Source organism: Ptychodera flava, assembly GCF_041260155.1.
Source record: "Ptychodera flava strain L36383 chromosome 3 unlocalized genomic scaffold, AS_Pfla_20210202 Scaffold_27__1_contigs__length_13241970_pilon, whole genome shotgun sequence".
NCBI lineage: Eukaryota > Metazoa > Hemichordata > Enteropneusta > Ptychoderidae > Ptychodera > Ptychodera flava.
In genome coordinates this window covers 862130-886508 of record NW_027248281.1, presented here as the reverse complement: position 1 = coordinate 886508, position 24379 = coordinate 862130, and the positions used below count along the sequence as shown (strand labels likewise).

Genomic DNA, 24379 nt, shown 5'->3' with positions numbered 1-24379 from the left:
TTTTTTTTTTGCCACATCTGACATTAATATGCAATTTGCGACTGTGGCCAACGTTAGCGCAAACCCTGAAAATATTTCACCGCAACCTCTCATATATATGTATCTTGGTTTTGTGTTTTGTTTTTGACTAGAAATACAATTTCTCTGTTATTTCTTAACAGGAACTTGTTCAAGGAGTTCTACTTATTAATTGTAAAAGTGATTTTCAACATCAAGGTATTACATTAACAATGGAAGGAAGTGTCAATCTTCAACTCAGTGCTAAAAGTGTTGGATTGTTTGAAGCTTTCTACAATTCTATTAAGGTAAGTAAATATTTAAAGTTGGATTTAATAGAATCATTTGAAATGAAAGTTCTTGTAGTGTATTGTCAATAAATTCTTATAATTAGGGCCCAACCCTGCTTGGGCTTTTTTGGCCTCTACTGCTTTTGCTGAGACTCAGCTGTTTTTTTCTTCTTCTTCTTCTTCTGCTACTTCTTCCTTTTATTCTTCTTTTTCTGTAACATTTTTACAACGCTAGACTTCAAAACCACAGCACGCAACCTTTTCCAATTTCAAGTGTCTATGCCATGCCGCAAACAACATTTTTTAAAAAGTTTTCTTCGGGGATGTTTTGTCACATTATGCATTGTATCGATGTGAAATGTGAAAATTATGTGACATTTTCAACTTCCGCAGGACGCCTACAAGCACTTTGCTACATGTAGGCTGGGCCATTTGAGCCTCTTAAAGCCAGCTGAGGCATTTGCATGACCAGGGACGAATGACATCAATTGTCCTAATTGATATGTATGATATATAAATCAAACATACGGTAATCACTCCATCAATTCGACCAGAAAAAAATAAATATGATTAGGAAAAGACAAACTGATAGAAGAAAAATAAAATTACGAAAATCCGGCCGGTCAAACTGATAGAATATTTATTCAACGGTCATGAATTTGCACGGCAAAGACTGTATGTACATTCAGCATGTAGTTTAGGTGACATTTACAATAAAATCGTACTGTTTCAGGTAAAACAGAATAAAATAAGTGAGTTGACAACTTTGATATTTGGGATAGAGGTTCCTACAGATAAACTAAATGGTCAGAAATGTTAAAATTGTGGTGATGTATGCCTTGTATTATTTTTAAATAATACTTTTATCCATTTTTACTTTATAATCAGTTGATTTTTAGTCGAATTTGCTAAAGCTACCGTCTGCACATGCGCACAATTGAAAGACAAAATTGAGAGTTGAAGAATCAAAATAGACGCCATCTTGTTTCTTGGACTTGTCCAATTTTTTACGTTGTTATTTTATTATTATTATTATTATTATTAGCTTTATTTCAGGATAAAAAAACATCATCCCATATCAGTTAAAAACAAGAAAAAAAAAACACGGACAAAAAAGATTATAAAAGACCGGACAGAGATTACACACATCACAAAAAAGATAATGCTCAATGGAAAAAAGACTATAAAATATAAAGTAGATCTCTGTACAGTTTAAAAGCACGCGAGTAAAAATACGCATCTGAGTTAAGTACTGCTAAAATAAGACCATTGCAACTTGTTTTCAAGCGTTCAAAAAAGTTATACATGAACTTTTGCCTGAGCTCCCCAAAGGATGGAATACTGTTAAGAACGAACATGTGACTTGCACTACAATCTCGTGAGCAACCCATAAGAATACGGAAGGAGTTGTTGTACGCAACTCTAAGATTGTTCAAACACTTTTTAGTGAAACAACTCCATAACTAGGAACAGTACATATTCACACAGTAAGTTCTGAACAAAGTTGCTTTGACATCAATAGAGCACTGTGAAAATTTCCGCAGTAGAGTGTTTGCTTGACCATAAAAACTCTTTGTCTGACGTCTGATAGCACTATCGTCACATAAGGAATCAGAGAAAATGTAGCCCAAATATAAATGTTCGTGAACGATACTTAGAGATCTCTCACCCAAACGAACAGGGGGTAGAAGATCGACTCTAATTGAACACTTACGCGGCATAAAATAAATACATTTCGATTTTTTAGGATGGTACACAATGTCATGGTCAACACCATAACTCTCGCAAATTGACACGTTGAACGCAGACCTGCAATTGACGGACAAAGAAGTGCCAAATCGTCAGCATACATAAGGTGGTTGATTATTTTACCACCAATACTACAACCTTTAAAGCACGACTTTAAACGGACACTTAAATCGTCCATATACACGTTAAAAAGATATGGGGATAAAATGCCACCTTGACGAACACCATTATAAACAGAAAAAAGTGAGGAGCAAGCCCCACCCCATTGAACTAAAAAGCGTTGCATACGGTACCAAACCAGTAATATGCGAACAACATACTTGGGGAGACCCCGATCGATAAGTTTCCGAAAAAGTGTCCAATGATTGACTCGATCGAACGCTTTTGTTGCATCTAAAAAGCAAACATAGACGGGGCTGTTATACTTATGGTAATAATTAATCAATTCTTTAAGCAGATAAATACAGAAGTCAGTTGAATGACCATGTTTGAAACCGAATTGAAAGTCTTCTGTCGTAAGATATGCCTTAAATCGTTCAAGTATGACGGATTCAAGAATTTTCGATGATACAGTAGCTAGAGCGATAGGTCGATAATTATCTTTGCTAGTCAGATCGCCGGTTTTGTCTTTAACTAATGGCACAATGATAGTTTTCATAAAATTGTCTGGCAAAAAACCATGCGACAACATACCCGAAAGAGCAAGAACTAGCATAACATGAAGTCTCTGGCTGGCATATTTGTAATGTTCACAGGAGAGGTCATCAGCATCGGCAGCTTTACCACTCGGAAGACTATCAATAGATCTTGAAACATCCGCACTGCTAGTTGTAAACGTTTCAGTGTGTATTTGAATATGTTTCATAAATGTATAGTTGACAGTGATGGTACTTTTGCTGACGCCGTGTATTTTTTGGTTCAAAAGGTGCCTTCGATTGATTGAACAATGATGGCCTCCGTAGGTGATAATCAATGGGTACCGGGTACCGGTGAATCTGTTATCGGTGGGATGTATCAGACCTACCACGGAAGGCAACCACTGACTAACACCACTTCAAAAAAAATGCGCATTTGTGAAGTTATATTTTCAGCACAGATTTCGCTGGAAAACTCATGCCTTTTGCTCTATTACCATCCCCAAACTTCCTTGATTCCTTACAGTTAATGCACATGAACAAAATAAAAACCAACAAAGTCAGCACAGGGAGAGGGTTTATGGTTTTCGTCACAGCTTTTCGTCAACAGACTTGACCGCCTTCACCCAATAAATTTGCATATGAATAGCCAAAATGGTGACCTTTTATTAGCTCCACTGTCAGCGACGAGGAGCTTATCAAATAGGTTGATTTTCCGTCATCGTCTGTCGTCGTCGTTGTCTGTCATCCGTCAACAATTGCCTTCTCCTTTGAAAACTACAAGTCCAAGTGCTTTGAAATTTTATATGCAGTTCACTTGGGGTAACCTCACTTAAATTTGTTCAAATCTTGGTGAAATTTGCATATTTCTATTTTTGGGGCATTTTTTACTGTTTTTGGTAAAAAAGTCTTCTACTCCCAAACCATTTGTCGGATTGCTTTGAAATTTGATATGCAGTTTACTTAGGGTGATTTCAGTCAAATTTGTTCAAATCATGGTGAAATTTGCATATTTGTATTTTTAAGGCAATTTTTACGCTCCCATATATGCATATGTATATATGCAAATGCAGTGTTGGAAACTGGCCAAAATATTTGCCAGACATCAGGACTGGTAACTTTCAAAACTTGCCTGTCCTGCCAGAAAGTTGCCTGTCCTTAATCTTTGACAAATCCATTCATTCAAAAAACACAAAACCATTATGTACTTCAAACTGTAAACAACTTTATTTTCAACATGAGTATTAACTGTGATCTTACAAACAAACTGTTCTGAATTCCACTGTTTGAAATGAATTCTAATCCGGACTTTAATACAAAATTTCTACAATAACAATGCTGATAACACACTGATTAATTAATGAGTTAATTCAAACACACTTTGCCCATATCGCTCAAACAGTTAATACGATAGCGATTTTAACAACTGGGAAACATTTTTTTTTAATTTGTCTCAATTTTATGCCACTTTATCGTATAAACAAAGATGCAATCTGTCATCGAATTGGTACTACAATCAACCAAACTGAAAGATTGCTGAGCAATACAGAAAACATGATCTGGCAAAGAAAATCAAAAACTGAGAGAGCTGCCATATAGGTAATCAAAGTTGGCGACATGAATTAAATAAACCAATACTCTCCTCAGACCAAACCGATTTCAAAGGGCGTTTACAGCAAATATTGTTAACAAAACCATGAAACCTGGGAATGGCTAAACACAGAGAAACAAGATTTAATTCTCGAAGCAGCCTTTCACAACATGCTTTTCAAACACCGGAAAGCAGGCACAAATATCGACCCGAAATCTATTACAAAGTCCACGAAAAATTGACACAAAACTGAAAGTTCGGATAATCGATTTAAATGCCTAAAACAAACTAATCGTTAACAGATTAGTACAACATTTATTGTTAACATAACGAGCACTAGCAATGCTCAAAATATGCCCTAAAACAAAAATCCTTATCAGCGTCCAGAAACTCCGGTCGATGCTGGGTTATGTTAATCATAATATGACGCCACACACCGGATTGCTCACTATAGAGTCAGTCAATAGTGGCTAACTCTCTCAATAACGAATCTGGCTTCTCCTCCTCGAGGACGAAGATGACTTCATCACACAATCAAGCGGATGGGATACAAAACAAGAGAGCGACTAATGAAGGAACCCCATTTTTGGTTCCGGAAACACCGTTAAGACAAATCACTCAATCAACAAACCGGTTTACTGCGGACCCAAAGCACATAACTAGGGTCAAAGCACTATCGATTCACCGGTGTCTCGCCATGTATCCCACACAAAATAAATGCAATGATCCTTTTATTCACCATATCGTAATACTAAACAATCTTGGTAGAGCCGATGTGTGGAGTTGCCCTCATTTTCCTTTATATCCTTTATATCTTTATATCTTTCCTTTATATCTTTATATTTATAGCACTGGCTGATATCGCTCTAATCTCGCTTTATATAGTGTGAGATTTACTAGTATGAGCGACTTCCTGTTTACCCGTGTTTACATGTCTCGCTTGCATTGCGTTCCGGCGTCACACAGTTGCACAGTTTCAGTAGCATAAGCGCGTCAAAGTCGGACGTATTGGTATACTACATTTCGTTTATTTTACACAACATCTAGAAGCAGCTGATCGATGAGATTACTGGGTATGCCGTATGGGCTACTATCGAAAGCCCGACACACGGACGTGGAAGTACAATTTTCCTCCCGTCCGACTGAAAAGTTACCCGTCTCGGACGGGAGGACGGGCGGTAGTTTCCAACGCTGGCAAATGGGAGGTCTTCGTATAAGGTGGCAAAATGGCGTCTGTGTGTATGTATGTACCGTATGTATGTATGTCTGTTAGTCCGTCCACATCAAAAACTCCTAAACCGTAGCACCTACTGTCTTAGTATTTGATGTACAGGTGCACCTAGGGGTGGAGATGTGAATTTGTTCAAATGAACTTGTCAGTGCCAAAAATATGCAAATGAGGGGAAAAAAAGGAAAATCCTGCAAATGGCTAATACTCAGTAAGCATTGGTCAGATTTGGTTGAAACTTGGTATGCAGATTTCTTTAGGTATTCTAGATTATGTGTGCAAAAATTGGGATGAAATTTGCATGTTTGTATTTTTAGGGTATTTTTTCCGATTTTAGTCAAAAAGTTTTGTTCTCTGAAATCGCTCGTCTGATTGCTATGAAACTCAATATTCATGTTCCTCAGAATGACCTCAGTCATGCTTGTACAAATTGTATTGATATTGTCATATTTGTAATTTTGGGGCAATTTTCCCAATTTTTGATAAAAATGTTTTTAATCCAAAAACTGCTGATTTGATAGCTTTGATACATGTATTTGGTATACAGGTATCTAAGATTAATCTCAATATAACGTATTGAAAGTATGTTGAAACTGGCAATTTTTTTTTTATTTTGGGGGCAATTTTTGCCTTTTTTGGTCAAAAATCTTTTCTCCTAATACTTCTGATCTGGTAGCTTTGATATCTAGTGTACAGGTTCCTAGGGTTTATGTTAATTAGATATATTTAAAATTAGGATGAAGTCTGCAATTTTGTATTTTGGGGTGCAATTTTTGTCACTTTTGGTCAAAATTTACCAGTCTGATTGCTTTGATATTTAGTAAACCGGTCCTTAGGGTTTTTGTTAATAAGATATATTGAAATTAAGTTGAAATCCGGAATTTTGAATTTTTGGGGCAACTTTGCGAAACTTTCAGTTTTACTGGGATATCTTTCATTTTGTATTTTTAAGATTTTTTTTTGTAATTTTATACCTACTGGAACTAAGCCTATATAATGTGGTGATTTAGTAAGCATTTGATATGGTAAACTCTGTTTGGTGTCGAAATGCGGTAAAAAAATCCTGGCAGATTTTGAAAAAATTCCAAACAAATGCCAATAAAAAATTCAGCCAGAGAAGGTTTGACAAAAAGAAAAGGTGGGAGAGTGGGGAAAAAAGAATGTACAATGGATCGGATAAAAAAGATAATGTACCTCATCGATCTTCCAGACACCATCCCTTATCAAATGGTCCACCCCGATGTATTTTTGTGCACAATTAACCATGCAGTGTATTTTAGTTTAAGATGTCACGTTAGGTAAGGATTTAAAAGGAATAGTCAAGTTCACCACAGTTTAACTTTATCTCTTGTGTCATCATCCTTGTGTAATTGGTTAAGTTTGTAAGTTGTTCCAGATGTGGATGTACCAGCTGTTCTGGAAGAAGAATGTTTACTTTTTCCTGTAGGGTTTCTGAGTTGATGATTGTATGTTGAAATTTTTCCATGTATCTGGTGTATGGGCAAAGTGTAAACATTGGTTGCATGTTATATATTTCAGTCTATGTCAAATATTGTAAATGAAAAATAAAGAACAGTTTACTATGTGCTTGTAAAAGATAACATATTTGTCGATACATAAACTGCCTTGCAGATTGATTGCCTTAAGGTAGCTACATACCTTTTAGACACTTTCAGATTTTTATTTTTTTCTCAATTGAACACATCCCAAACCCCAATAAAGTATACATTTTCTGAAAGCCCTGATATAGAGCTATCTGACCAAGTACAGTACACGGTCATTATTTGCATAAGAGTCACGTGACAAGCGTTTTGCTGAACCTTCCAAAAACCGGTTTTTCCCGCCTTATGCAAACACGCTGCAAGATTTCCGGTTAGAATTTCTTCATTGACAAGCCTTGACAATATCCTTCATAACCATGTCTGCGATTTTTTCCCGGAGGCTCCATTCAAATTATATGGCGTGATAATTAAAATTCCTTGAAAAGCACCTTCATCTAACACCTTTAAGAGCGCATTAAAAAAAAACAAAGGCATATAAAGAAAATCCCAGACACAGTTTATGCCCTGTATCTGCCATACTGAATTCGAACTACCTTACCCACAATTCAATGCGAAGTCCAATTAAGTCAGTATGGCGGATACAGGGCAAGTGTGCGGAATCCCAAGGAAGTGAATATTGCCAAATTTCGGCACATGTAACGTTTCTAGGCCGGTCATACTGGAGCAATAAACATTTGAAGGTATTTGTGATAGTCGGGGATCATTTATTTGACGCCAGATTTTTTCTTTTGTTTCTTTTAGGCTGCTTGTCTGAAATCGGTGTCTGACCTTTCTATTTTTTCCAAGTAAACGGCGACCTGCGGCCGCGGCCGCCCGCCTCGAACGACTATCCAAGCAACATTACGATAACCTGTGGTCAGGGGGGACTTATTGGTTTGGTCATGTCCATGTGTCTGTGCGTCCGTGTATCCGTTCATGCAAACTTGGTGCAAGGATTACTCTTATGTTATACATATGCACGTTGATTTGTTTATGATACAATCTATTATGGCCACCATGCGGCCATTTTATCACGATTTTTAGTTCCCATATGGCCGTACATGTATGTGCCAATGGAACCTATTCTTATAGATTGGAAAAATTGCCTGTCTGTATGTATGTGTGTATATCTATATTTATGTATTTATGTATGTGTAGCAGTTTTTTAATCACAGACTTAAAGGCGGAGCCTCCCTTTAAAAGGACGCCAAGGTATGGCGGCATTCATTGTGTAAGAGGACACCAAACAGGCAACACGCAGGCACACGCTCCAGAAAATGCCACTTTTTAGTTTTCCCCGGCCGCAAAAACACAGATTGACTGCCAAGCGGTCAGCGCAAAGTTGCTGCCGATCGATCTCTGTGGTTATATTCAAAGTCTAACGCGACTAGAAGACAATTTTTTAGGAAATTTGAGCGTTTGTAGTGGGGAATCAATCACCATGGGCGATTTGAACCGACCGTCAGTCTAACGCTTGTATAAACTATGTTTACAGGATTAACAAAAGGTGACAAAAGGTTGAGATCAGTTTGTGCAATCAATGTTATAGAAATCAAACATCATACTGGCCAAGTGTTTGACTGGGAGGAGAACTCCACTAATGCGAGAACCTGGGATTGAAAAGTGTGGCTTTAATTAATGAAGAAGACTCCCCACCGAGAACCTGTTAATGTACTCATTAACAAGTAGGGACTGTGTCATCAACAATGACTTGTTATGAGAAGAGTATAATTGTTTATAGGAATGATGCAATTCTGGAAGCTTTGTGAGGTAAGGGATATGGTTTGGTAGATAAACTAGGTCAGTCCAACTACAGCAATAGGCGCTATACGATGTTATATCAAAAGCCAGAGCTTGAAGTAAACGTCAATAGGTTTGATAGGAAGGCAAGACTCTGGTTTCAAGTGGCAGATAAAATCATGTATTCCACGTTTCAGTCCTTCAAAGGGACCTTCTTCAGGAATAGGTAAAATGCTCGGAACACTTGTGGTCCTGGTTTTTGATCGAAAACGAAACGATATGTTAACTCAATTTGACTTATATTATATGTAACTCATGTACCTAAAAAACCCTATATGATTTACCAGAAAAAAATAATTGTGACTTTAAATAATCAATTAATTAAGAAATCATCAATGCTGAGATAATGTGAGTGTAGAATAAATGGAAAGTTCCACTTTTTTGACAATTCATAAGTGAAATGCTCACTACCTTGCATGATTTAAACAGATAAAGGTAACTTCCCTGAAGCTCCAACTTAGAGACACATTCTGTACTGTACAGGAATGTATGTTACCAAAAAGAAATATTTGTCATAGGTCGGTCGAATTAAAAGAGATTTAGAAAGTCCCAATTTCCATTTGTGGTTAGCTTGATAAGGATAAAATAAAATCAAGTTTTGAGAAAAAACAGAGTGGTTGAATAAAAAGAATGGTCAAACTGATATGGTTTATACGATTAATTTGGGCTATGGGATACCTTATGTGCTATTTATGGCAATTATGCAATCTATGCATTATCTATCCTCATTCTAAAATGGCAGGGGTTGAAGTCTGACACTCCAAAAAAGTGTTTAAAAACATAATTAGTAAAGTTAAAATGCATCTTATTCAAAATGTCGGAACTTTATTTACTGCCAAACAAAATCGTCATTTTATAACAATGTGAAAATTTCAGAAATTTTGACCCAGCCAGATTGGAGTTAAATTCTTTGGAAGTCTTGAAATTGGGAAAAAAAACAAACAAGGAAATCGGGTGATTTGCATACATTTGCATATATTAACACTTCTTTCTCACGTAATTTACAACTGCTTAACAAGCTTAAAGGGGAGCACCGGCAATATTTTAATCTTGGGTTAACAAATTAATTAAAATTGAAGGGATGTTTGCAAAATAAGCTGTGTTTGGTGCAGCGCCCGATAAATTGCAGACATTCATCTCTTCAGTGTGCTTTCTCGGAGTACCTACAGTCTCGACTCATTCATCAGGACTTACGTAGTTCAGAAAAATAGCAATGGTAATTTGAGAGTTAAAATATGCTTGGTCAATAGAATGAAAATACAGGTTTGACTTTTCTGTGTATACACTTACTCTGGCTTGCCACATGTTACCAAATGTGAGGAAAGTGTCACTGACGCTATTTTTTATTTTTGTTCAGCCAATCCAGATACTGCATTACTCTGTTGAAGTATCAAAGCCAGGAAGACTTCCAGCAGGAAGAACAGAAATGCCATTTGAATTACCCTTGAAACCCAAAGGCAATAAAACCTTATTTGAAACATACCATGGAGTCTTTGTAAATATTCAGGTGAGTCCAACTAAGGAGAGCAATTGGCCCAGTACAGCCAAGTTGCCAAAGCCAGGTTATATCTTAATTGAATGCTAGTACTCCAGTTCACATTTCCAACACTGTGTACACAGTCTTCAGAATGTTTCCTCCTGCTAGTTTTGGGACTGTGAGAATAATTACCAAATTCAGTAATCAATACCGTAATCACTCCATCAACTCGACTGCTCCATTAATTCGACCACCCACTATTTTTTGGATAATTAATTATTTTACAACCTCTAATTGTTCGACCAGTGTTTCACTGCATGATTTTCTTTTCCTCTATAATTTGACCACAAGTGTCATGGCATTGCATCAAAGTAACAGTAACAGGTTCACACAAACCTACGCAAACACAACAAGATCAAACAGTATATATTTTAGCTTCCTTATTTGAACAGCCAACTCAAGTGGAATAACACGTTACAAAACAAAAATGATCAACCATTCAACACGTATCACCAAACAAAAATGAATTTTAAGCGACTGATGAAGAAAACTCTGTTTTCGAAACGTAGCGCTAAAGGATCGTAGTGTCACAGTAGTCTCTCCACTCCAGTGCGGATTAACACAAGACACGTAGATTACGGGTACGTCTCGCCATGGCTTAACAACAATTTACATAAAACAGCCAAACAGGATATACACAATATCATACATAAAACGCAAACAACCCAAATATGAACGATGTGTGGAGTTGCTTTCCCTTTACTACCTGCAGACTGATATACAAAAACCGCTGGTGGCTCCTCAGAAATACGGCTGACAGTTTCTCCGCCAAAACAGCCGATTTTGAATCCAAATTTTGCATTGATCTTCGTTTTCGAGCACACCCATCTCGCCTAGGTACACGATGTGCCCAGCCGCGCTTGTAAACTTACGCAAAGCCTACTTTTCTCTGTCTATGCGAGGGAAGTGTTCGTATCCGCCGCCATTGTTAATCTCATTCAACTCATGAGCACTCGGGCGAAAACAAGCGTGACAGTATAGCGCCACGTATGGCGAGTATTTAGAGAAAAATAAAAAGCAAAAAGCAACAAAAAACAAAGCGTAAGAAAGCTAGAATTATTAATAGCTGAACGCAATTTGATATTTTTGCAATAAAAAATAAAAAATAAATAAATAAACAAACAAGAAATGCCCGTAAAACCCGTCCAAGCTGAGCGATGACGTCATAAGCGTGTCGCAATGCATTCTGGGTAATGAAGGTAAAATTTGTATATAGCATGTTCTATGGTAGTAATACGAGAGAAAGAAAGAAAGAAAGAAAGAAAGAAAGATAGAAAGAAGAAGGAAAGTGAGCAAAAACTAACAGTTCCAGAGCTGGTCTCTAGAACTAATTAATGAGAATCAGAAAATGACATGTTCAATACCAATTTGCACCCAAAATTTCCTTGTTTATCTATCTGTGCAATCAGTATAAATGGTATGTTTAATTCTTTCAACAGTACACAGTCAAAGTGGAAATGAAAAGGTCTGTATTGAGTAAAGATCTTTCAAAGTCATCTGAATTCATCGTTGAATACAAACAGAAATCAGAGCAAAGTGTGGTAAAACCTGTACCATTTACCATCACACCAGAGTCACTACAGAATATCAGAGAGGTAAGATATTTACAAGTCAGATTGTGACATATTGCAATCACCAATCTTCTAAATACAGATGGTGCAAAACGGATCAGCGGTCAGATAGATATGGGAAATTGTTGACCCTTTTATTTAACTAATTGATTTTAGGGGCCTTTCACATATGTATTTTTGGAAGGTACACCAATGCTGCATTTTGGACTGTTTTTAGCTCCCATGTATGTATGCAAATGGGGCTATTCTTGTAAGGTGGCAAATGGCGTCTGTGTGTATGTATGTATGTATGTATATATGGATGTATATATGGATGTATGGATGTGTGTTCATTAAGATAAAAAACACAACTATCTTTTACTCTTTTTCACTATACGGCAAGTAAACTATAATTATGAATAAACTGTAATTATGGCACCAAAATTGTGCGCGTCATTGTAAACGCGTTTTTATTTGCCAACTGACTAATCGTGTACTCTCCAGTATGCCCTAACTTAAGCACCTGTGCAAGCTATATTTCGCATAGTTCTGCGCGGCAGTACTGTGTGTTACTGGCCTTATACAGCCTCCCACAATGCTGGTAACACACAGCCTTGCCACGCAGAGCTATGATTCACATATTCGCTACATTTTATCACTCGTACTCAGTTCAACGCTCAGTTCTTTTTTTTCTCTCAGTTTGACGCTTACTTTGTAATTTTCAACTCTGTTTGACGCTCTCTTTGTCATTTTTACAACCCTCAGTTCGACGCTCACTTTGTCATTTTCCACGCTCAGTTTGATGCTCACTTTCTCGAATTTGGGACCCTTACATACATGTACCTGCAAGTGAATTACATATTAGTAATGAAGAATACATTCTAGCTATTTGTAGTTCTCTACAAAGAGTCACAATATTCCTGAAACTAGTCCCTTGTGACTTACGCGTCAGTGCGTACATGAAACCATTATTACCAGCATGGGGTGCCAATCATGATCTTCAGTTTGTGTTTGATCCATATGCATGTGCCATGTACATAGTATCATACATAAGTAAGTCACAAAGAGGTTTGAGTGCATTACTTGACCAAGCATGCAAAGAAGCCAGTAAGGTAATATGGAACTCAAGGCACAAGTCAGACACATTGGCAATAAATTCAATGTTGAAATCAGTGCACAGGAGGCTGCTTACATTATACTACATTACAGGAAGGCTCCATTAACTTACGAATACCCTACTTCCCTAGAGGATCAATTTCACAGAACTGCCTTTCCTACAATGGCCCTACAATGGCACCAGCTGGATTAGATAAACATAACAATGGAACATTCACACCTTGAGGGATTAAAAGTCTTCTGTTTGTCACCCGAGTTGGTCAGACAAGGACTCGGGTTTCAGGTACCATGCAAGTTAATGCAGTCTTCCCCTAATGACAAATGCCATTTACTAAAGCCACTAGACAAGTTGTATTCATCAATACATCATGTCCACATGAAATGTGAACTGAAAAGTAAAGCTGCCCTTGAAAACACACCTGCTGATTCCACCGACATAGAAAGTGATAATCTCATCAAACGTTATGCTAGAAGACCACAAGCATTGGAAATTTGGTGCCTTGCAGATTATGCATCCAAACTAAAAGGAACGATCCGAAAAATCACTCACCAGATGTCAATGATGACAATCCAGATATTCTTAGTGAATCTGACTCTGAAATGGCAACAAATATCACACCGGATAAATCCAAGATAAATATCAATCTCAGAAATGGAATTACCATACAAAAACTAAAAACTCCCTGTGTAATACGCTATGTCACTACAATAAAAAGTTTGACAATGAAAATTACTGTCGAGAGAAATTATTATTGTACATGCTATGGAGAAATGAAACTGTAGATTTACTGTGTGGCTGCGACACATTTCAAGATGCCAATGAACTTAGTAATCATATCATTGCAAATAATGCAGCAGATTATGAACACTATACAGAAGAGTTAGAGCAAGCAAAGCAAGCTGCTAAACTGCATGATATGGAAGATACTTATGTATTTGACCAGATTGCACCAATTGCAAAGCAGACAGAAAATGATGACTTACAGACAGGTTCCACGCCAAGTGATCACTACATATACTTTGATCCTGACAAACCTGACAAACGGATACTTATGAAAATTAAGTGATTCCCCCTTCTGTGCTATTTGAAACCCCCCTTGCAGTTTTCAAATTCAAGGTGAACCTCCCCCCAGGATTTTGCCAGCCCAGCTTCGGCTGCAATAACTGAACACTCCCTTACTCCTATGGTGAATGCACCACCAAGAATATTTTATTACTCTGTAACTATATCTATCAAGCTGATACTGAAAGCAGGGAAAAGCCAGTCTCAGCGAGCCCAAAATACTCCAGTTCACCGTCCCTCCACCCATCGGTCTGGAAACAGCTCCTGTTTCTTTGTTCCGATGCGCGTTACAGGTAAACATATCAATTACAAAAAATCTGTGAATCTCTGACACCTTAAAGGTGACCAGTACGTGAATTTGCATGAAAAATATGCTAATTTTAACCAAAATGACCAGAATGCACTGCGCTATTCACTACAGCGATTTTGCTGAATAAACTTGTCGATATTGTAACACAAACGTTTCGATATTGAGGTGGGAGCTTAAACGTTCTTTCACATTTTTATACATAAAAATTCATTTCTTTTCAAAACTGTTGTGTACTCTTTTGGCCTCCAAAACAGATTGAGCTTGCAAGGAATCGCCATTAGACAGCTGTACGCAACTGTACCCCTAAGTCTTAAAACGGATAAAAAAAAGACACAAACAAAATCACTATCCCAAAATTCATCATTTCAGACGAAAAAACATCAAAATAAGTGTCTCACCATTCGTAAATTTAATGTTCAATGACTGAAATAGGCTGAGTTGGATTAGATTCAATCATGGAAGGGAGGAAAAAACTTCGTGACCGAAGAACCAACGTGTGCGATCAAAGTTTCAAAATGGCGTTGCGGCTGAAAGCATAAATTTCGAGTAATATTAGAATGAAAATCGATTTTAGAAAGTAAACTTTTAGGAAGGTATACTCCTCGCAAGTCAAAATTCATGGGGAATTTTACAGGTTCAGTGGCAATTTTCATTGTTCAAAAAAACGCATGGCCGACGTATGGTGGCCGCCATCTTGATTTTAAACAACAAATGCATTGTCAAAAACTCAGGAGTTTTCTACAACAGAACAGAGTAAACAACAAAAAACCGCATACTACCAATTTTAAAATCCCCATTGCTGTTTGATCATGCCAAAGTCGTCTTGATTTCTTCTTATTTCTACAAGTGAAAGGGGGGGAAAACTTTGCTACCATAAGGTGCATCTTCCTACCTAGCGAGGTCAAATTTGGTGGGCGAAAATTCGACAGAAAAACACAGAAAATCATAGACGAAAATCTAACAATAAACACAGTTTCTCAGTTGTAGCAGAAATCCTGGCTATAGTAACAAAGTTACCTTAGGAGCAAAGACATGACAATAAATAAAAATACTCCACACCGCAAGATGTTGCCAAACCCTTCTGATGGCATCCCCAAGCAAGCATTTACAATACGTAATGCGCTTCGTACCAATGGTAAAGCAATTAACACCTTTAAACAATAGCGCACGTGTCGCGTTTCCAGACCGGTGGGTGGAGGGGCAGTGCCGAGTTTCACATCGACAACCAGCAAAACGTGACATGCTATAGCAGCCAGCCATCTTTCCATGGCATGATGCATCTGTTTGTGCGATATAATTTATCACTATCTGACATACCGGTATATGCATAAATAGTACTCTTAGTAGCTCAGGCCATGTCCTCATATGATTTACCTTGTAAAATGATAAATTGAAACAATGCTTACATATGTTTAAAAGGTGTTCATTTTCCTTTACCAGTACATTCATTATGCAATCAATTTTATACAATCCAAGATGAGAGGTACATGAATATTCCACATTGATAAAGAATCATTAGCATAAAATTTCAAAACTGAAACAATGCTCATTAATATAATTTGCATAAATGAATACTACCTCACATCTTGCAGTAATAGGTCTTTTTTTTTTTTTTTTCGAAACACCTGACATCACTTCTTGGTCTTCTGGCCAGAGGTCCATATATCTTTCTTTCATAAATATGACTTTGTTGTGTGTACCGTCTATTTACTATCTGTTCTGTGCTGTTTTGTGTCTATGTTTACAACTATTGTCTTACGATTCTGACCTACTGTCATTGGATTATGAATTGGTATGATTGTGATTATTTTATATTGTGAGCAATATTTGTCTTGCAAATCATGAATAAATTATGCTAATTAGCTGCTACACCTTCAAGTACTCCTTGGGAAATACTGATAGGACCAATATATAATGAATAACTTCTGATTGGCATCTCTCTGAAAGCCTGTGTGACAGCAAATCCTCTGTGTTTGCAGTGGCATTTCCTTACCTGTTTTGCTCAACTATACTCACAATTCTCATGAAAAATGGGTTGGTAACAAAAATGTACAACGTGTAAACTATACCATTGTGCAATTCACATGTTTGGCACTTCTATTACTCCCCCTTTTGCACATCCATCTTGTAAATATAGACTTAAAAGATACATCAAATGGGTGTACAGTGTCATTGACACTATTTTTACCCATATAAATCTGCTCTGAGGAAAATATAGTTGACTGCCTGAGACTATCATGACTCAAAGGTGGCAAAATAATATTTAAGGTACCAAGCATTGAGTCCCTTATTTTAAGGGCAGATTCTGTTGAGGTCTGTTTGATTCTGCATTGATTTTGGCAATGCATTTGTCTTGAAGATTAGTATTAATAAAAGAAATTTAAATCCTTTAGGGGAGAAATCCATTTCTAAATATCAGTTTCTATAAAGAAATAGACATCAACCAAACACTGTAACATGGGTTCATACTGAATGAATTTTTGTACAACTCTTTACAGAGGAGTGGATTACCGAAGTTTGTTGTGCGTGGAAAAATGGATTCTGTGAATTGCTGTATCAGTAAACCACTGACAGGAGAGATCATAGTGGAACAGTGTGCTGCACCAATCAAATCTATAGAATTACAGTTGGTTCGTGTTGAAACATGTGGATGTGCAGAGGGATACGCAAAGGATGGTAGGTTCGTTATATTATTGCTGTGACGTTTGCAATATCAGTGTTCTCCCTGAATAAGGTAACAGGGGCGTGGCGCCCTCTTGTAAATTCCGAGCGCCCCCTTGCTAGAAATGAAAAAGATTTATTTTTTTGAAAAATGAAACAATAAAATGTACGGGGAAAAAAGTTGACAGTGATTTACAGGCAAAATTCAAGCATGAGCGTTGATCCTGCAGGCTTCAAACATAACCCTCATCGATCTTGCAAATCTCGCGAGTTTGTGATGTCATCCGAGATCATCCCATGTGCAACTCATTCATTGATGCACCGTCCCTCCTCCCTCGTGCATGGGTGGAGGGACGGTGATTGATGGCAGCCATATTTGCATGGCACAGGCCGTAACGTTAGCCATGGGCGGTCCCTCCGTCTTCGCCCTCTTTTAACAAAATCCTGGGGAGAACACTGCAATATTTACATGATTTTTATCCATGAACTTTGTATAGGATAAAGCCCGAGTACGAGGGCTCTTTTGGTATATAAAGTCCAACCCAATGATAAAATGTCGAGGCCGCAGGCCGAGACATTTTATCGTAGGGTTGGACTTTACATACCAGAAGAGCCCGAGTACGAGGGTTTTATCCGACTTAAAAACTATCGCCCCTAACTGATATATTTTCGTTTTCAATGTGTTTACGTCAACCGTCCCCTTTGTCAATGTAACATGTTTAGGATATGAATTAAAACTTTTATTTGTGAAATAGCCTTCCAGTGTAATGGAACATCTTATAAATGCCCTAGGGCACATTATATAAATGCCCTAGGGCACAGCAGGTTTTGTGTTGCAGCTGGTTTCCGCTGTGTTACCAAATTTGAATATTAAAACGTACCAGATGTCTACAGAGTATGACATGTTCACTTTTGATTGGACAGTACTTTACTACGGCGCTGTCATTCGTTTCTGGAATTTGGTGACCAAGGCTTTATGAGTAGATAAAACACCCTGAATTGAGCACTCTGATTGGTCAATCAACAGTAGATAGTTTTTAAGTCAAAATACATAATATGGTAATTTAAGAGGCATTTGATGTGGTAACTTTATTTTCTGCCAAATTGTTGCAGGTGATTTTAAAGGTTTAGTCTCAAAGATATTCCACAATTTCATCAGTACGAAACAGTATCAAGGTTGTGAAATTGCTCACATTGTGGGCCTTTGTATCTCTCTTAGTAAACATTTTACATGTAACATTTATTAATTCTGCTGTCAGCAATGCAAAGCTATATAATAGTTGGATGTGTGGTCAGCATTCATCATCTGTCATTCTACCGATACATCAACTTCAAAACGGCCTGTCGGACCCCTTTAATATTTGGAGTACAGGTTCCTAAGGATGACATTAATCAGATTTTTTGTCAAATTGTGATGAAATCTACAAATGCATAATTTTGAGGCTAATTTTGCTATTTTTGGCAAAAATTTCTTCTCCTTAGTTGCTGGTCAAACAGCTTTTATATTTGGTATACAGGTCCCTATAGGCGAGCGGCGAATCCACAAAAAGAGCCTTATTTTAGGAGTTTAATGTACCCACCTTACATACGGCCACATCATACATCATTTGAAAGCTTATTATCTCTACTTTAAGAAAATTGACGATATGGAGCTGCCAAGTAGGGCCATAACCTCCTAATATGCATAATTAACAAGGGTACCCAATTTGCATAAATGCGATATAATATTTGAAATTTATTGTTAACTTCTCTAACGATACGTTTAAACTATCGAGTGATATATCAAATGAAAGGTCTTTCCATGTAGAATACAAAATGGATATTCAAAGAGATATTGAAATTGATCTCACTGAAAGATTTTCATGTTTATATTGAAAACAATATTTTCCCCTTTTGAATAACAATAATTAAAAAAATTTAACACATACAGTCACAACACACAGCCACATCATACATCATTTGAAAGCTAATTATCTCTACTTCAAGAAAATTGACAATTTGGAGCTACCAAATCGGGCCACAACCCCCTAATTTGCATAATCAACACGCATACCCAACTTGCATAAATGCGATATAATATTATAATTTATAGTTAACTTCTCTAAACATACGTTTAAACTATCGAGTGATATATCAAATGAAAGCTAGTTGCATGTAGAATACAAAATTAATATCCAAAGAGATATTGAAATTGATTTCATTTAAATATTTTCATATTTTTATGGAAAAAATATTTTCCCCTATAACAATATTTTAAAAATTTTAACACGTATAGCCCTATCATACAGCCACATCATACGTCATTTGAAAGCTTATTATATCTACTTGAAGAAAATTGACAATGTTGAGCTATCAAGGAAGACCGTACCCCTTTATGTGCATAATTTACACTTGTAAGCAATTTGCAGAAATGAGATATAAAATTAGTAAACATACTTTTGCACTATCGAGTGATATATAGTATTTGGTAATGGTTTTTGCATGTAAAACAAATAATTAATATCAAAAGTGATATTTAAAGTGATTTTACTGAAATATTTTCATATTTCTGTTGAAATTAATATTTCCGCTTTTGAATAATGTATTTTAAAAAATAACTAAAGTATCAATGTAACCACAAGCATTATGATGTGAAAAAAGTGCATAGAACATGGAGAACAAACAGCTGAAATTAGTTCTGAAAATTATAACTTTTTTGTTGAATGTATGTTTTAAAACATATAAACATCTCTTCTTGTTTACAATATTATCCAATACCGATGTCTAGCTTTTAGAGGTCAGAGGCTGATTCTTCGAATATGCCTTTTGTTTGGAGTATTATATAGCCATTCACAGCATAAGGAAACTTTTTAATGTTACTCAAGAATACCAACATTTTCTTGTAATGTTGTAACCATGAAAACAGGATATATATAACATTTTGATTTTAAAAAATATGGTAAATGATTTGAACGCCAACATTATTTGGTAAAGATGTGTTGGGAAAATATCACCAATTACTATTAAGTGCAAACATAAAAAAGATCCACATGAACGACACTATTGTTGTTGTTGAAATGTAGCTCTGTAGCTCAAACAATGTGTCAGAGTAAGCTGCAGTCAAAATAATGGCATGATTCATGATCCAAGTCACTCATGTCATTTCCAGTAACTCTAGTAATTGTAGGAATTCATCATCATCTTCTTCACCAGCATTGTCATGAGTAAAAGTGTTGCCAAACAAAGGTCTGTGCAGGGAAGATTAATTTGACAGCAGACACAATTGGTGACATGTAATAAGAGAAAGCTGCTAAGAGAAAGCTACATCGTTCATATCTTAGTCGTTTGAATTTTGTGTATGATATTGTGTATATTGTAAGTGTATATTATGTTATGTTTGGCCGTTTTATGTATGGTGTTGATTTGCCATGGCGAGACGTAGCCCTAATCTACGTGTCCTGCCCTATAGCATGGGGTAGCAAGACTAATGTGACACTGCGATCCTTTGATGCTACCTTTCGAGAATAGAGTTGTCTTCATCAGTCCTTCATTTTCTTTCGGTGGAACATGTGCACTGATTGAATGATTGTAGGTGTTACCAACCGAGTTGTTCCTCTGAAGTTCAGTTAGTTCAAGTACGGAAGCTAGAATGTCTACAGTTCATTCAGCCTGTATTTGTGTATGTTCATTTGAATCGGAGATCGGACTGTTGTAGGTTTTGTGAAGTTTGGCATCATCGTTACGCTTATATTTCCGTTTCTTATGTATGTGATTAGGCTACGCTCACAAATAACGGTGAGGGGCGGAGGAATTCGGGTTGGATTCGAAAGTTTTGGGAGATTGTAGAGGGGTACTTGGAGTTTTTGATCTGCATATAGGGGATCTGAAAATGTTTTGGTTCCCTTTTACTTTTTACGATTTCAAGGTTTTGAAAGTAATTTAATGAAAATTTAATAACATTTAAATGTCATCCGACTGTCCAAAGTTAGTAATAATTAAACAAGATTTAGAATCGTTTTGTCGCATTTCATTACTTTTATCTCGAAAATGTCTTGTATTTTGTAGTGTCTTGTTGTTGCATGATTGTTCTAATTTATCGTAATTTTTCGCGTTTAACAAGGCCCTTGAATGTTGCCATTTGGTTTCATGAACCGCAGTGCGTCTGTTGGTTTTGTGTGTGTATTGCAGTCGAGAATGTTCTCTTTGTTGCACCGATGACCTTTATAGATAATGAGGTCTAACGATATGATTTCCTGAGAAGAGTTTTCGAAAATTTGAAAGTATGATGCATTTGTTTATATTTGACATGAATTCATTAAGCTCGTGTTGAGTTCCAATGAGAATCATACATCGTCTCTGAATCTCAGTCAGAGCGATATTTGTTCAGTGTTTTGCTGAATTATTCTCATTTTGTCTTGTGAAATGTAATGTCGGGAATTTCTGGTAAAACTGAAGATCCCGTACCGCACCCAAATACCTGACGGTAAAATTCACTGTTGACTTGAAAGTGTTGTTTTTCAAGATCATTTTCAGCATAGCTATCATGTATTTTGTTGTTGGTTGTTTGATTATGCAATCATTAGTTGACCTTTCCTGATTTAATACTCTGCCGACTGATTCCATTGCTTCATTGTGCTGTGTATAAGTGTACATTGAAACAATGTCTAGTGTTACCAATGTCGCATTGGCCGGAACTTTTATTGTCTCAATTTTCCATGTAAAATCTGTCGTATCTTTGATGTATGTTGTTTATCTATTCACGATTTGTTTGAGAAAATAGTCAATGAATTCTGATCTGTGAAAGGTATGACTGCATCATCCACTTATAATTGGGCGGCCCATGAACTTTCCTGGTGGGCGTCATTTTGTTCACTTGTATTTTTAGCATGAGGTACCAACTTGTAAGTGGTGCTAGTATTTTAAACAAAAAATCAATTGCAAAACAAATTCAGATATTTATCCGTATAATGTGAGCATTATTGTATTTACTACACATTATTTTGAATATTAAAAACGAGTCAAGACGTTTACGATTTAATTGAAAATATTCAATAAGAGTATTTTGAATACACGTTTCGAGTTCATGATTCTATTCTACATGCAAATACCTATCATTTGATATATCACTTGATAGTTGAAAAGTAAGTTTAGAGTACTTGACAATGGATTTGTGTAATTTTATATTGTATTCATGCAAATTAGGTACCCGTGTGCATTATGCAAATTAAATAATTACAGCCCTATTTGTCAGCTGCATATCGTCATTTTTCAGGAGGCAGAGATAATAGGCTTTCAAATAACGTTTGATGTGGTTGTGTGATGCAGGTCTATGTGTTAAAATTATTAAAATGTCGTTATTCAAAAGGGGAAAGTATATTGTTCTACATTAGTACGAAAACATTTTAGTAAAAGCATTTTAATATCTCTTTGGATATCCATTTTGTATTCTGCATGCAAATACCTTTCATTTGATATATCACTCGATCTAGTTTAAAGTATGTTTATAGCAGTTAATAAATTTCTAATTTTATATCGCATTTATGCAAATTTGGTAGCCATGTAAATTATGCAAATTAAGGGCCACGTCCGTACTTAACAGCTCCACATTGTCAATTTTCTTGAAGAAGAGATAGAAAGCTTTCAAATGACGTATGATGATGCTGTACGATTTGGCTTTTTGTATTAAATTTTTTTAAATATTGTTATTGAAAAGGGGAAAATATTTTTTCAATATAAATATGACAATATTTCAGTGAAATGAATTTAAATATCTTTTTGGATGTCTGTTTAGTATTCTACATGCAAATACCTTTCATTTGATATATCACCACAGGCGACCCAAGTATTACTGAGTTTTTCACACTGTTTTCTCTATCATTTTCTCTTCTTTCTTCATGCTCTGAATGATCGAAAAAAATAAAATAAATGGTTTATATAACCTAACCTAACCTAACCTGTGACTCTTTATTTATTTTACACTCCATTACAAGGACGTATATCTCTCATACACACATGCTGTAATTAATTAGTCAACACAACTAATTATGCTAATCCGTGGACTTATCAGGGATTTTACGGGTTAGTCAACATCGCGAAAGATAGGAATGGTTACTAAAACGGGAAGGTAAGAAGCTCTCCTGAAATGTGTCCAGAAATTACCAAATTGCGGCCAGTCATGACCTTTTATCCAAAATTTACTGCAGCCAATGTATTTCGATGGCCAAGGAGAGCCAGCTACTCTTATTTCAAACGTTTAAATGGTTGCGAACAGTGCAAACCCTGCCAGTGCCTTGCTTGCAGTTCATGGCATGAGGACGTCCGTAAAGCAGGAAGTCGGAAGATGAAACCTTTGACCTTTACGTTGTTTATATGTGGGCAAACTTGTAAACATATTTCCCAGGGACAAGTCTGATTTTGACTAGGGTCAAAGTTCGTGTGGTTTAGCGTGGTTCTCTCAATCGGGTGGTGTTGCTAAGGTTTTGTCTGCCCACCGTCCGTGGGTGGAGGGACGGCCATCTGCCTTTCTTTCAGTTTAGCTGTGCGTTCTCGATAATTTTGATGTATTTTTTCTCACAAACATTGGAAATTCGTTTAAGTTTTAAGAAACATTGATTTTTATATGAGGAATATTCTAGCTCGTATCCTCGAATTAAATCAACCGATTTTCTTTGATACAGTTTTTTATATGGTTTGGAGAACTCTTTGGGGCGGCGTCAGATAACAAGTGGAATGAGACAACAACATTTCGTTCATGCATGGATGTAAAAAATAGACCCATGGTTCATGTAAGGAAATCATATAGCAAGAACTTCTTGCGCTGGTGCAAACTCTACGAAATATTATGATATCAAAGATGTTTTCCATGATAGTTTACAAGGTTTCTTGTCTAAATTCGCGGAAATCATCAAGAATATCTAAAAAATACTACACGTAATTATGATTACATTTTTTATGTGTAGAGGTGTTGTTTGCCGTTCCGAACGTATGTTCTACACGTACGCGACGTATGGTTATCACTGATAAGCTGATGATGGAACGTAATTTCGTGTAACTAAACTTCTCCATAACGATATGTTACCGGCAGACATGGAGATAATAGCGAGTGAATAGAAATGATGGTGACTGGTTTAAAAAATTCACAGTGCTGGTAAAAATTCTCACAGGCTTCTTAAAGTAGTGGACAACATCATCGGTGATGTCAGTTTGTGTTTCGATGTTGCGAGGTCACCGCTCAGGTGACTTTAGTGACGGGCTACACTGAGCCTCGTCAATCGCTGATTGTACGCCAGAAAAAGAACGGTCTGCGAGTAGTCATGTCGGAAAAAGCTGGAA

At 36.6% G+C, this 24379-nt stretch overlaps 1 protein-coding gene across 2 annotated transcripts in view; it reads left to right on the top strand.

The window, feature by feature from the left end:
• The window catches only part of LOC139126504 (vacuolar protein sorting-associated protein 26C-like), a 75510-nt gene that overhangs the window by 16543 nt on the left and 34588 nt on the right, over positions 1–24379 (top strand). For both annotated transcript variants that reach the window (XM_070692561.1, XM_070692560.1), the window contains exons 2-5: positions 162–305; positions 10189–10338; positions 11808–11963; positions 16906–17083. In XM_070692561.1, the coding sequence (XP_070548662.1) occupies positions 162–305; positions 10189–10338; positions 11808–11963; positions 16906–17083 (628 nt within the window). The remainder of the gene's footprint in view (positions 1–161; positions 306–10188; positions 10339–11807; positions 11964–16905; positions 17084–24379) is intronic.